This window comes from Otolemur garnettii, unplaced genomic scaffold (assembly GCF_000181295.1).
Source record: "Otolemur garnettii isolate 467f Iridium unplaced genomic scaffold, OtoGar3 scaffold00025, whole genome shotgun sequence".
Lineage (NCBI taxonomy): Eukaryota > Metazoa > Chordata > Mammalia > Primates > Galagidae > Otolemur > Otolemur garnettii.
In genome coordinates, this window is record NW_003852420.1 from 21,198,530 (window position 1) to 21,213,071 (window position 14,542).

General features: G+C 41.9%; 1 protein-coding gene across 3 annotated transcripts in view; it reads left to right on the forward strand.

Annotated features, from left to right (window-relative positions):
• KIAA0319L (KIAA0319 like) overlaps window positions 1-14,542 on the forward strand; it is a 119,298-nt gene that overhangs the window by 34,263 nt on the left and 70,493 nt on the right. For all 3 annotated transcript variants that reach the window (XM_003788184.3, XM_023512250.1, XM_012804146.2), the window contains one exon: window positions 11,910-12,442. In XM_003788184.3, the coding sequence (XP_003788232.1) occupies window positions 11,910-12,442 (533 nt within the window). The remainder of the gene's footprint in view (window positions 1-11,909; window positions 12,443-14,542) is intronic.

The following is a 14,542-nucleotide window of genomic DNA, read 5'->3' on the forward strand; positions in this document are numbered from 1 at the left end:
CCAAGCCACAATCCTGAAATTTGTATGAAACCCCTAAAGACCTTAAATAGCCAAAGCAATCTTGAGCAAAAAGAACAAAGCTGGAGACGTCACACTATCTGACTTCAAAATATATTACAAAGCTATAGTCACCCAAACACCATGGTAGTAGTATAAAAACAGACACAGTGAAACAGAAGAGAGAAGGCAGAAGTAAATCCAAATACAGCCAAATGATTGTCAACAAGAATACTAAGAACTTCACTAAAGCAGCATTCTCAACCTGTGGGTTGCAACCCCTTTTTTAACAATGAAAATACATTGCGGCATTAGGGACGTTGAGAACCACTGCACTAGAGAAAGGGCACCCTCTTTAATAAATAACTGAGAAAACTGGATGTTCATATGCAGAAGAATGAAACTAGACCCTATCTCTCACTGTATACAGACATCAACTCAAAATGGGTTAAAGATGTAAATGTAAGTCTGGAAATTATAAAGCTACTAGAAGAAAACATATAGGAAACACTTCAGGACATTGGGTTCAGATAAAGATTTTATGGCCAAGACTCCAAAAGCATAGGCAACAAAAATAAAAATAAACAAGGGGACTATATTAAACTACAAAGCTTCTGCACAGCAAATGAGACAATCAACAGTGTTAAGAGGCAACCTGTTGAATGGGAGGAAATATTTGCGAAATACTCATGGGATAAGGGACTAATATCGAGAATATACAAGAAACTCAGACAACTTGACAGCAAAATTCCCAAGCAGTCCCATTAAAAAGTGTGCAAAGGCTCTAAATAGACATTTCTCAAAAGAAGATGTGCAGGTGGTCAGCTAGTATATGGAAAGATGTTCAGTATCACCATCATCAGAGAAATGCCAATCAAAACCACAACCAGATATCGTCTTGCCCCAGTTAGAATCGCTGTGTTGAAAAAGATAAAAAATAACAGACGTTGGCCAGGGTATGGAGAAAAGAGAACTCTCATATGTTGTGGGAATGTGACATACTACAGTCATTATGGAAAATGGTATAGATATTTCTCAAAAAACTTAGAAATAGAAATACCGAATAACCCAGCAATCCCTCGGCTGGGTATTATTTATCCAGGGAAAACGAAAGGGGTACATGCATCCTCAACTGTTCACAATAGCAAAAATAGGGAATCAGTCGCTAAGTGTCCATCAGTAGGTGACTGGATAAAGAAAGTGTCATGTATTCATATGATGGAATAATATTTGGTGATAAACAAGGAATGAAATCCTAACATTTGCAGCGACATGGATGCCCCTGGAGGTGATGATGTTAAGTGAAATAAGCCAGACATAGAAAGACAAGTATTGCATGTTCTCATGTGTGGGAGCTAAAAAAATTGATGTCATGGAGGTAGAGTAGAATGAGTTTCAGGGGGTGGGAAGGGTGTGGGTATATGTGTGTTGCGGGGGCTGGGGGAGGCTGGTTAATGAGTACAAACGTATAGTTAGAAGGAATGAGTTCTAATGTTCAACAGTAAAGCAGGGTGATCACAGTTAACAGCAATATATTGTACATTTCAAAGTAGTTAGAAGTGAGGATTTGGACTGTTCTCAACACGCAGAAATGATAAATGCTCGTGGTGATGGATATCCTAAATGCCCTAACTAGATCATTACACATTCTATACATATAACAAAATATCCCATGCATCCTATAAATACATACAAATAGTTTTTAAAAGTACCAGTGTTTCTGATCATCTGTCTTCTGCCAGGCTCTATTTACTAGAGATAAGGCAATGGATCCAGTTGTCAGATACAAGTCAGATCTTAGCTATTACTAAATTGTAGTAATAATTTTAGGGATACAACAATCAAGAGAGTCAGTGAAGTAGAGAGTTAGGGACGTTCTGTGTGATTCCCCAGCTGCTTCTTCCTTCCCTCGCTGAACATGTTTATATTCTGGCCTGGAGTCTCTAGCAGAGGCTTCCAGATCACTTCGCAAAGCATGGACAGTGCTTGGGTTATGAAACATTTCCCTTTTATAGCCCAGGTAGTTGTCTGACTTCTGTGACGTTCTTCAGAGATCCACAGAAGCAGGAGAAGGGCTTTGCAGGCTTTCCATTTCTGTCTCCCGGCTACCTAGTTTCTCTTCCTAAATGCAACCTTGCCAATTTCTTGGAAATTCTTCCAAAGGGCTTTGCAGCAAGCTTTTCTCCTTGCTTTGATCTCCTCTTTCAAAGTTCTGGATTTTACCAGAGCTGCTAACAACAATCAGGGAACAGAATTTTTTGTTATCTTCTCTTTGACCTGGTAATCCCCATAAATCCCCTCAATTGTTTCTCCTGAGTCTGAAGCTACATATTTTCAATAAATTCCATTGGTAAGACTTGTCTTGTGATTTGCCTGAAAGCTTTTCCCATTTTATACCAAGGATGAATAGGCAGTCATCCTGTCATCAGTTCTTCTTCTGTTTTTTTGCTATAAAGTGCCTTAACCATTGTGATTTGTGTGAGTCTGATTTGATGCTCCCGTGTAACTTTGTGCTTTTTGACTCACTTGCACTTAAGCATTTCCCAGCCCACCCCCAGCTTTTAAACTGTGACTCCACCTGTACTCAGGCTTGTTGGTTAAGGCATTACCCATAGATAGAATGTTCTATACTGGCATTCTCTGGGAGAAAGACACTGTTTTCCTCAGCCTGCAGGTGATGGCTATTCATTCTCCCATGTGCTGGTATCTCCCATATGCCTGCTTCTGAGTCAGGAAGTAGTTGATGTCCTTATTACTTTTTGCTGTCACTTCTTGAATATTCCTCCTCCACTTTCATATAAAAACTTCTGCTCTTTGAGGTTTATACCACTTTCTAATCTACACCTAATCATTACTCATCTGCAAACCGTCACTCATTCGCCTCATTTATTGTGGCATGTGGGCCTCATCTCCATTCAGAGTCCTGTCATCAGCCTGATGTCTTCAGTATGACCCACCTGATATCTGGCTACCTGGTTTCCTGACATTTCAATGCTCTATTCATGCATATGCATGCATGCATTCATTTAAAAAGATTTTTTGAGTGCCTACAATGTAATATACCAAGCCCTGTGATAAAATTGGAGATAACAGGGGTGAAAGATAGAGCAGAATAACAGGCACGGTCTGGTTTACAGTGTAGTGAGGGAAAAAGACATTGAGCAAATGGAGGCTTTTTTGAGGAAATGGAAGTTCTGAGACCTTATGTGAGGAGTTAACTAGGTGGAGAAGGGAGTCAGGAGACGTTCAGGCATAGGGGGCAGAATGAGCAAAGGCCCAATAAGGGGAGGGAGATAGGTCATTTAAGGAATGGAAGAAGACTTGGGGATGTCGGGATGTAGATGGAGAAGGAGGGGAGAGCATGATACAGGATGGGGCCAGAAAGGTGGGCAGGGCCCCGAACATGCAATATCTCTTTAGGTTAAAGATTTTGATCTTCATTTGAAGAGTCTAGGAAGCCATTGAACATTTTGTTTGTTTAAAATTTGTCTGTTTGTTTGTTTTTTAATGGCTCAGCACCTGTGGCTCAAGCAGCTAAGGCACCAGCCACATACACCTGAGCTGGCAGGTTCGAATCCAGCCCAGACCTGCCAAACAACAATGACGGCTCCAACCAAAAAATAGCGGGCACCTGTAGTCCCAGTGACTTGGGAGGCTGAGGCAGGAGACTCGCTTGAGCCCAGGAGTTGGAGGTTGCTGTGAGCTGTGATGCCACGGCACTCTACCCAGAGTGACAGCTTGAGGCTCTGTCTCAAAAAAAAAAAAATTGTTTTTTAAAAGATAATTCATGTACCTTAGACAAATTCAAAAGATATAAAAGTGTATTTAAAGAACAAGCAAGTCTCCCATTTCTGGCTCCGAGCTACCTAGTTTCTCTTCCTAAATGCAACCATGCCAATTTCTTGAATATCCTTCCAAAAATAGTCTATGCGCACACACACACACACACACTATATTCTTTCCTTCCACATGCACACAAACTGTAGCATACTGTACATACTGCTCTGTGCCTTCCCCTGTCCCACGATGTATCCTGGACCTCATTCCATATCAGAACTGTATAGAGTAGCCCTAGTCACCCCAGCAGCTGCGTGGATCTTCCATAATTTATTTGACCAGCTCCCAATTGATGAATATATAAGTTGTTTCCAGTTATTTTCTATTTCAAACAGTATGCAGTTATTATTTTTTGATATCTTATCACATAGTACTAGTATATCTGTACAATAAATTCCAAGCTTAGCTACCTTTATTCCATACAGGCTGAATTTCTTTACTATGGAGCACTTATATTAATTTGCAGTTCTACATTCATTATTTCTTTCTGCTTAATTTCTGTCTTCTCCATTTAAATCATAAACTCCATCAAAGTAATGCCCCAGCATGGGACAAATGCTCAGTAATATTTGCTGAAAGGATGAATGAATAAGGAGATAAAGATAATAGCTAAGTGGGAAGTAAGGATGCCTGAATTTTGAAAAGAATGGAGAAGATTTGAAGGTGACTGTAGGAGATTAAATAAATGAAAGTAAGAACTCATAGAATGGCCAGGAGCCCAGTGCTGATGAGGATGGAGATCATTTACTTAGAGTGGGATCAACCTGTGTAGATGGGATAATTTTTCCCAGTTCTCAGGACATATCCATTCATTATTCCTATTTTCCCAGGCAGCTGGGGTAAAGGAGTGGAGAATATCAATACTGGAGAGGATAGACCATAGAATCTGAGCTGAATAAGGAGGAATATGAAGATGAATCCTGAACATCTCCTCTGCCCAAATAATCTCATCTATGCTTATAGTTTTAGTTACCTGTGGAAGGAGAGAGCACAGTTCCTTCCAAAAAAGTGAAGGAGAGCCAGTAGGGCTTAAGCACATAGATGGAGGTCTGAAGAGTCAGTCTGGAGAGGGAGGTCAGGCCATGACACAGAACTGTGAAGGCCACTGCATTAGGTTCAGGAAGGTTACCCGAGGACCACACAATCAAAGTCTACTCTGTTTCGATGGTTTTACTTTTAGTTTTATTTTATGTAATAGGCAGATAAAGGTCTATGATATTTTGTACTGTCACTGGAAGGCAGCAGAGAAACAGTCTGGACTGGCTATATGAATCTACATTTGATTCTACATGGAAGTATAAGCAGTAATTGAATCTATGACATGGATTAAATTATATACGGAAGAAACTATTAATGTATTTCAACATATGGAATCACTTTTAATTCTTGCCATGTTTTTTTAAGTCTCTGGGCCTTTGAGCATTCTACCTCCCTAACCTCCTCTGTGTTATTTCCTTCTCATCTTTTAGGTCCCAGTTAGGTGTCATTTCCTCAGGGAATTTGACTCTGACTCCCCAAACCTGATCAGATTGCCTCTTCCCTAGGCCCTCAATAGGCTTTATATTTTTCATGTTATGGTGCTTATCCTACTGAGTTGAAATTACATGTTTTATCTTTCTCCTTTAGATTCTGTGAGGCCTGAGGCACCTGTCTATCTTGTTCATTTCCTCATCCCTAGCACCTATCATACTTTCTGTCCCATAATAGAAGGTGCATAGTAATGTGTTTGTTGAGTTCTCATGTGTTTACTTCCATCTCTTGCCCATTTATAGGAGCTTTGGCTGTTAACCAGACTCTGTACGCACTTTTATGTTTAGTTTTTTATTCTCAGCATTACTTTGTAAACAACTTTCCATCTTGCTGCATTATCTTTGTAATGATCTTTTAACTATGCATGGTAGCTATGAAGCAGATAGACCGCCTTGCCTTATTAAATTCTCAGCTGGATGTGGTGGCTCACACTTGTAATCTTAGCACTCTGGGAGGCTGAGGCAGGTGGAGTGCCTGAGTTCAAGAATTCAAGACCAGCCTGAGCAAGAGCAAGACCTCATCTCACTAGAAAAACTAGCTGGATGTTGTGGTGGATGCCTATATTCCCAGCTACTCAGGAGGCTGAGGCAAGAGGATCACTTGAGCCCAGAAGTTGAGGTTGCTGTGACCTAGGCTGATGCTAGGGCACTCTAGCCTAGGGGAACAGTAAGACTCCATCTCAAAAATAAATAAATAAATAAATAAATAAAGAAAGTCTTAATTGCAGAAGGTAATTACAAAGACTAGAAAATACTTGTTGTTTTAGAGAGGATTTTAGCCCCAGAAAGAAATTGAACTAACTGTATTTTTAAAATCTTCCTTCCCTGAAATTTGGTGATTCTCTTATGGGTTGTAGCCTAAGTGAATGTAAGCCTCTGGTGTGTTTCTGAGTAAATTGCAGAAAGCTAGACATCACTCTAACAAATATAAAGGGAGCTTGTGTCAGAGATTTATTTAACTCACGAATAAAGGAACCAGTGGGCAGTAAAACTGTTTTTGAAAAACACAAAACACAAACTTATGTGGTTAGTCAGGAAAAGGATGATGAAATAAGTTTGTAAGTTAGATACGAAACATTAATAACTTAGAGGACAATGAAAGCAAAACCTTGGAGATTATCTTTTATATTGGATGGAAATAATTTATATCTTAAAAAATCAAAATCATGGCTTAGTGCCTGTAGCTCAGCGGCTAGGATGCTAGCCATGTACACCAGAGCTTGCAGGTTTGAATCCAACTTAGGGCTGCCAAACAACAATGACAACTACAACCAAAAAATAGCAGGCAGTGGCAGGTGCCTATAGTCCCAGCTACTTGGGAGGCTGAGGCAAGTGAATCGCTTAAGCCCAAGAGGTTAGACGTTGCTGTGAGCTGTGACACCATGGTACTCTACTGAGGGCAGCATAGTAAGATTCTGCATCTACCCCATAAATGCAATAATGTACACAGACAGCTATAATGTAATAAAAAAATCAAAATCTTTTGCAACTTACCAATCATCTGTAAGTTAATGTCTAAATGTATGCTTTACTTATGGTAAACAGTAAGTCAAAGAAGGTACATTATCTTCCACCAGAGGCTGGCAGACTTTTTCTTAAAGATATTTTAGGCTTAATAGGCTTTACAGTCTTTGTTACAACTTAACCTCTGGTATCACAGAGCAACACAGCCACAGATAAAACATATATAAAGGAGCATGACTCTATTCCAATGAAACTTTATTTACAAAAGTAGATAGCAGCCCAAGTTGGCCCCTGTGCCATAGTTTGTGGCCCCTGGTTTATTGAATCTGTAGTGATATCCCTTCTTTCATCCTTTTTTCTTGTAAGATTTTTTTTTTTTTTTGGAGACAGAGTCTCCTTCTGTTGTCTAGGCTAGAGTGCTGTGGCATCAGTCTAGCTCACAGCAACCTCAGACTTCTGGGTTCAAGCAATCCTCCTCTCTCAGCCTCCCAAGTAGCTGGGACTACAGGCACCTGCCACAAGACCCGACTACTTTTCTTCTATTTTTAGTAGAGATGGAGGCTTGCTTTTGCTTAGGCTGGACTTGAACTTCTGAGCTCAAGTAATCCTCTTGCCTTGGCCTCCCAGAGTGCTAGGATTACAGATGCCAGCTGCTGTGGTCATAATTTGTGACTGTCCTCTTTTTTTCTGTGATCAGAATAAATAGAGCGTTATCAGATCTGACTTGATTTTATGAGCAACCACATTTTAGTTTCATTGATTTTTCTCTCTTTTTTTTTTTCATTTTCTTGACTATTCTTATCTTTATTATTTACTTTCTCTACTAATTTTGGGGTTTAATTTACCCTTTTTTCCCCCCAGACTTTTATGATATAAACATAGATCTTTTTTTTTTAACTGCAAAAGTCTGTCCTTTATTTTTCTAAATCTCTCTACATGCAGATAATATATGTGGACATACAAGAAAATAGCTTCATTGTTAGTAATAGTAATAAGATGGTAATGTATAGATTTTCTGCAACTTGCTTTTTTAACTGGACCAAGATATCATGGGGAGGGATATTTCTGTGGCAATATATAAAGTTATACTTCATTCTTTTCAAATGGCACATGATATTATACAGTCACTATTTTCATATTGACAGGCCTTTAGATCCTTCAGCTGTTTCACTAATACAAACCACACTAAAGTGAGCATCCTCCACATTCTCTCTCACAAGGGAGAGGTGCCCAGGATACTTTTCATTTTCATTAAGTTCAAAATGTTTTCTAATTTCCCTGATGCAGTTTCAACTTACACTTCTGTAAGTTGGTATTTAGCCCAAACTAAAGGTTACCACTATCCAGATTTCTGGAGCTCTTTCTCTGTTTAGCTCTTTCTGGTACTTTGTGCAAAAATTCTGGCCATGGCCAGGCACATTGGCTCACACCTGTAATCCTAGCACTCTGGGAGGCAGAGGCATGTGGATTGCCTGAGCTCATGGGTTCAATACCAGCCTAAGCAAGCGTGAGACCCCGTCTCTACTTAAAATAGAATAAGTAACCAGACGTGGCAGGCACTTGTAGTGCAAACTACTTGGGAGGCTGAAGCAATAGGATTGCTTGAGCCCTGGAGTTTGAGATTGCTGTGAGCTATGATGCCACAGTACTCTACCAAGTGCGACAGAGTTGAGACTCTGCCTCAAAAAAAAAAAAAAAAAAAATTCCAGCCATGACAGCCACCTTGAACTCTGTTTGATTCAGCTACTGCTCTGTTCTGCTTGACTTCTCCTTGCTGTGCCACAATCTGGAGTGTGCGCCCCGCAGGAAGCCATGGTAGGACTCACCTGGCTTCTTTCCTTCCTCTCAGTGATCACAGTCCCGCACTGCCTGTTGTCCAGTGTCTAAGAACAGTTGCTTTATATGTTTTGTCTAGTTTTTAGTTGTTCATGGTGGGAGGACAACTCCTATAGCAGTTTCTCCTTCAAGGGCAGAATTGGAAGTCTCAGTGCATTTTTAAAAATAAAATGAAATAATGGCCTACAGAAAAGTGCAAGTTATTTTCACCTATGTTGACTTCCTTATCATGTTAAATGTGAGAGAATTGTTATGAGAAGAGTGAGGGATAGTTGCTATAAAGGTAACTGATAGTTATTACTGGAATAACACTTTATTGATTTCAACAGTCTGTATACTCAGCTGTTACCAAAATTCATACTCTTAATGGCTATGGAGGAAGATGGATAAGAAAATGAGGGGTGCTGTTTGTCTTTTTTGTTTGTTTTTGAGACAGAGTCTTGCTCTGGTGCCCAGGCTAGTGTGCCGTGGCATCAGCCTAGCTCACAGCAACCTCAAATTCCTGGGTTCAAGATAATCCTCTTGCCTCAGCCTACCAGGTAGCTGGGACTTGAGTGTGCTACCACGCCCAGATAACTTTTCTATGTTTAGTAGAGATAGGGTCTTGGGCTCTGGCTTCGCATAGTTAAGCCATTCTCTTTCTTGGCCTCCCAGAGTGCTAGGATTATAGGCCGAGCCGCCAAGGCACCCAGGCTATTTATCTTTTCTTAAAGAAGTTCTGTTTTTTCTGGCCTTCAAAATTGCTTTGTCTGATGTTAGGCTGGTATCAATGCTTGCTTCCAGAGTGTTCCTAACTGTCTTTATGTTCCTTTTATCTCCTAGTTTAATAGTGTTCACATTAGTCTGTAGAACATTTAAAAAATACTTTATGGGAGCCAGGCTGGCTTTGACTGATTTTCAGGTTGTTGCTTTAGTCAGTCAGAGCCCTTTTTTCAGTTACATGTACCTGCAGACATGGTTACTCATTTCTCCTGTGTTCTGATTCTATTGCATGTTTTCTCTGTGTAATTCTAATATGTACTTTATGTTATAACCCAGGACCAGGACGAGGGTGAGGAAAGAGAGGCACCCAGAGCACATAATTTAAAGAGGGACTCACTCTCAAGGTTGTGTGAGCCAACCCTGCACTCTAGTGACTCTGGGAGTGAGCACCTCTTTAGGTTTTGTTCCTGAAGCATCTTTCTTGCTTCACCCTGGTTCTGTTTCTGTATAACCCTGACAGCAGGTGGTTATAGACATCTGTATAACTAAGCCCTAAAGATGAACTGTGTAACAGCTTTCTTTCTCCCTTCCCTTCCACTTCCCTTCCCATTACCTTCCTTCTTTTTGAGGCAGAGTCTTACTATGTTGCCCTCGGTAGAGTGCCGTGGCATCACAGCTCACAGTGACCTCAAACTCTTGGGTTTAAGTGATTCTCTTGCCTCAGCCTCCTGAGTAGCTAGGACTACAGGTGCCCGCCACAACACCTAGCAATTTTTTGGTTGCAGTTGTCATTGTTTGTTTAGCAGGCCGGAGCGGGGCTCCAACCTGCAAGCCTCATTGTATGTGGCCGGCACCATACCCATTGTGCTACAGGTGCCAGGCCTCTTTTTGTTTTTTTTTAAGACCAGTCAAGTGGCTTGGCACCTGTTTCTCAGTGGTTAGGGTACTGGCCACATACACTGAGGCTGGTGGGTTCAAACCTGCCCCTGACCTGCTAAACAACGACGACAACTGCAACAAAAAAATAGTCGAGGCTTGGCGCCTGTAGCTCAACCAGCTGAGGCGCCAGCCGCATACACCTAAGGTGGCGGGTTCGAATCCAGCCCGGACTGCCAAACAACAATAATGGCTGCAACCAAAAAATAGCCGGGCGTTGTGGTGGGCGCCTGTGGTCCCAGCTACTTGAGAGGCCGAGGCAGGAGACTCGCTTGAGCCCAGGAGTTGGAGGTTGCTGTGAGCTGTAATGCCATGGCACTCTACCCAGGGGAACAGCTTGAGGCTCTGTCTCAAAAAAAAAAAAAAGTTGGGTGTTGTGGCGGGCGCCTGTAGTCCCAGCTACTCAGGAGGCTGAGGCAAGAACTTAAGTTCAAGAGTTTGAGGTTGCTGTGAGCAGTGATGCCATAGCACTCTACTGAGGGTGACATAATGAGACTCTGTCTCAAAAAAAAAAAAGGACTAGTCAAATGCAGTAGAGGAGTGGTGAGGGGAGAATGGAACAAGGAGTTCAATCTGTAACCAACCGTGAATAATCAAGTGAGATATCTCACGACCTTCTGGCCAGCCATATAACAACTTTTGTTGAAAACATGTTTTTACTTCAGCTAAGAAAACAATGGTGATAAAATATTTTAGGAAAATCAGTGCTGTGCCTGAGATAATTCAACAGCTTAGTTTATCCACAAGCAACATGAGCTGGAATATTGGACCATCTTATCTAGGTTACCCACAGTAGGTCATTGTTGTACTTCTGTTCCATTATTTTTTGTCATGACATGGCTTGTTGTTAGGAAGTTCCTTATAGCAGAATCTACTCATCATGAGAATTTTGGTAATCTTAACTACTACTCTGGCTGATAACTGCTATATGCAAAACCACCTGACTTTTGCAAATCATTATATAGAAAATAGGCCATGCTTAGTGGTTTATGCCTATAATCCCAGCACTTTGGGATCCAATGGAAGATCATTGGAGGCCAAAAGTTCAAGATCCACCTGGACAAGATAGTGAGACCCCCATCTTTAAAAAAAAAAAAAGGGATGTACCTATAATCTGAATGAGGTTACGAATACTCAGTCTGGTTGCTGCCAGTTCAGTGGGGGGAATATTCCAGCTTATCCAGCTACCTCTTGTGGTCCCACAGTCTTCTAGTCCTCACATTGTTCCTGAGAAATAAATGCCTTCGAAGTGAGTGAACGGTTGAGTGTTGAGACTCTATTCCCCCCACTTCCCTCATATTCTTCTATCAGAATACCTCCTTTTAAAAATTTCAATTCCAATTCATGAAATTTCTGTTTCATGAATTGGAATTATATGGAAAGGTTCTGTGTAATAGGAACTCACTGAGAAGGGGAACCACTGATGGATATGTAGCAGTAACTTCTATAAGCTAAAATATCCTGGACCAAAAAACACTATCTTGTTTGCTCTGTTCAACTCCCTAGATAGCTATCTCACCCTCAGACATTGGTGTTCAGGGCTCTTTATGAAGCAGCAGTCTTTTGTTTTGATTTCCTCTGAAAAACATTTTCATTCTTTGTTTTTAGATGCCAGCGAGAGCAGGTGCCCGCAGGGGAAGTCACAGTTTGGAGTTGGCCTGAGATCTGGGGGAGACACTCACCTCCGGCTTCTTGAAGGAACGCCCTCTCTCCAGTCCTGCTGGACTGCCTGCTGCCAGGACTCCGCCTGCCATGCCTTCTGGTGGCTAGAAGGGATGTGCATTCAGGCAGACTGTAGCAGGCCCCAGAGCTGCCGTGCTTTTAGGACAGACTCTGCCAACTCTGTGCTGGTGTTTCTTAGAAAGTTCCCAGCTGCAGACGTTTTGGGCTTTCCTCCTGAAGATGGCGTACCACATCTTCTGGGGTTAGGTTGGAGCAGGGCATTTTGGAGGAGGCAGAGCCCATCGAGCACTCCACTCAGACCTGCTGTGTCTTCCAGTGGGCAGAGGAGCATAATCAGGAAACTCCAGAAGAGAGGTAGTCCCCCCGAAGAAACACATGCAGCGATAGCCACAACACAGCATTCTAAAGAGAACAACCCCAAGGAACTAGGGGACCTGACTACCAGTGGCTCTGCAGAGGTAAGCATGTCCCGAATAAGGAGGGAAGAAACCGCTGAATCTGCTCTGAGGTTCGGCATACACGAGGAATGAAGCTGATGCTTGTGAGCAGTGCCCATAGGCTGAGAAGTGTATGTGTAAGCTGCTTGGTGTCATCTCAGTTGGTGCTGCCTGTATGTATATGGGTCATTTGACCTTAGAGATCTTCACTGCATGCAGGCCTGACCATTGTTTTGGTACTGGTGGAAAGCTGCTATAGTCCAAGCTGGTTTGGGGTCACAGGTAAGTGCAGTTGTGTGGGTGGGTATTAGTCTCCACCAACGGTTCTGCAGTGTTTTCTGCCAGATTGCAAAGCAGTTGATTTCGTGTGGCTGCAGTCAAGTTCTTCTCCTTCTCCTGCCTGTAAACATGTTCTTTAGGTAGTTTCTGTTCCAGTGTAAATTAACCATCCCTAGTACTGCAGATTAAGATCTGACCTGCGGGGCTGGGGAGCCGGATGTGGCCATTAGCCAAGAGGATTCTGGAGTGAATTCTCAACAAGCTGTGCGTGCTGAGGGAGATGCCACCGGTAGAGTTTATTCTGCTTATTTTGTTTCTTCATTGTTGATCTTTCTGGGCATATGATTAAAAGGAATGACTCACTCCATCTCAGTCTCCCTTGATTGCTCTGACTTATTTTTGTATTTGTTTTGTCCTGGTCATCTCTATCAAGTTGAAAACAAAGAAGGCTACTGCATGCCAGGCCCTGTGTGTGATAATTGTCATACTATGTCATTTTGTTTAATTTTCATAGCAATATTTCCAAATAGGTATTATTAGCCCTTTTTCACTAGCGCAAAAACTGAGGCCCAAAGACGTTAAACAACTTGTCAGTGATCATGCAGCTAACGATTAGCAGAGCTAGAATTGCGATCCAGATCTGATATTAAAAGAAAAACTTTTTAGCATAATCTTAGAGAACAGTCTCAGGTTTAATATTGCCCATAAACATTGATGGAAAACCACTATCAATGTCAGGTACTTTCCTAAGCACTAGAGATACACAGGTGAACAAGACATGGTCTGTCCCCTCGGGGAGTTTACAGTCTGGTGGAGACTGAGACATGAAGCTAGGTATTAGACCATGTAATCATTGCAGTAACAGGTGTCTGTGCAGTAAGAACAGGCAGGTGTTGTGTATGCGCAGGTGAGACTGGACAGAGATGTTTAGCATTTTTTGAAGAATATGTAGGATTTAACTAGAGTTAAAGATAGTAAAAAAACATTCTGAACAGCTACAATGTCTGCACAGGTTCAATCAGCAAGTATTTATTGTGTGTTTACTATGTGCTAAGTACTATACTAAACTGAGCACTGGGAATATTAGATAGTAAATAACACAAACATGATTTCTACCCTAATAAGACTTATGCTCTGGCAAGGAAAACAGACATTCCATTTCTTTGTTGTTTTTGTTTTTAGACAGAGTCTCACTTTGTCACCCTCAGTAGAGTGCCATGGCGTCACAGCTCACAGCAATCTCAAACTCTTGGGCTCAAACGATTCCCTTGCTTCAGCCTCCCGAGTAGCTGGGACCCACAGGCGCCCGCCACATTGCTGAGGTTTTTTTTTTTTTTAAGAGATGAGGTCTTGCTCTTGCTCAGGCTGGTCTCAAACCCATGGGCTCAGGCAGTCCACCTGCCTTGGCCTCCCAGAGTATTAGAATTACAGGTGTGAGCCACCATGCCCGGCCCAGACATTCCATTTCTAAGAATTATAAATTCAATGTGGGTTATGAGAGGATAAGTACAGAGTGCTATGAGAGCATCTGTAGGAACCTAACAGAGACTAACGTGTCAGGTTAGTTTTACTCCAGGAAAGAAAGTTTAAGATGATATTTGAAGGCTTGGCTGCCATAGCATAGTGATTACAGGGCCGGCCACATGCACCAGGGGTGAAGGGCCCAGCCTGGGCCTGCTAAAACAAAACAAAACAAAAATAGCCGGCATTGTGGCAGGCACCTGTAGTCCCAGCTATTTGGGAGGCTGAGGCAAGAGAATCACTTAAGCCCAAGAATTTGAGGTTGCTGTGAGCTGTGACGTGATGACACTCTACCGAGGGTGACATAATGAGACTTTGTCT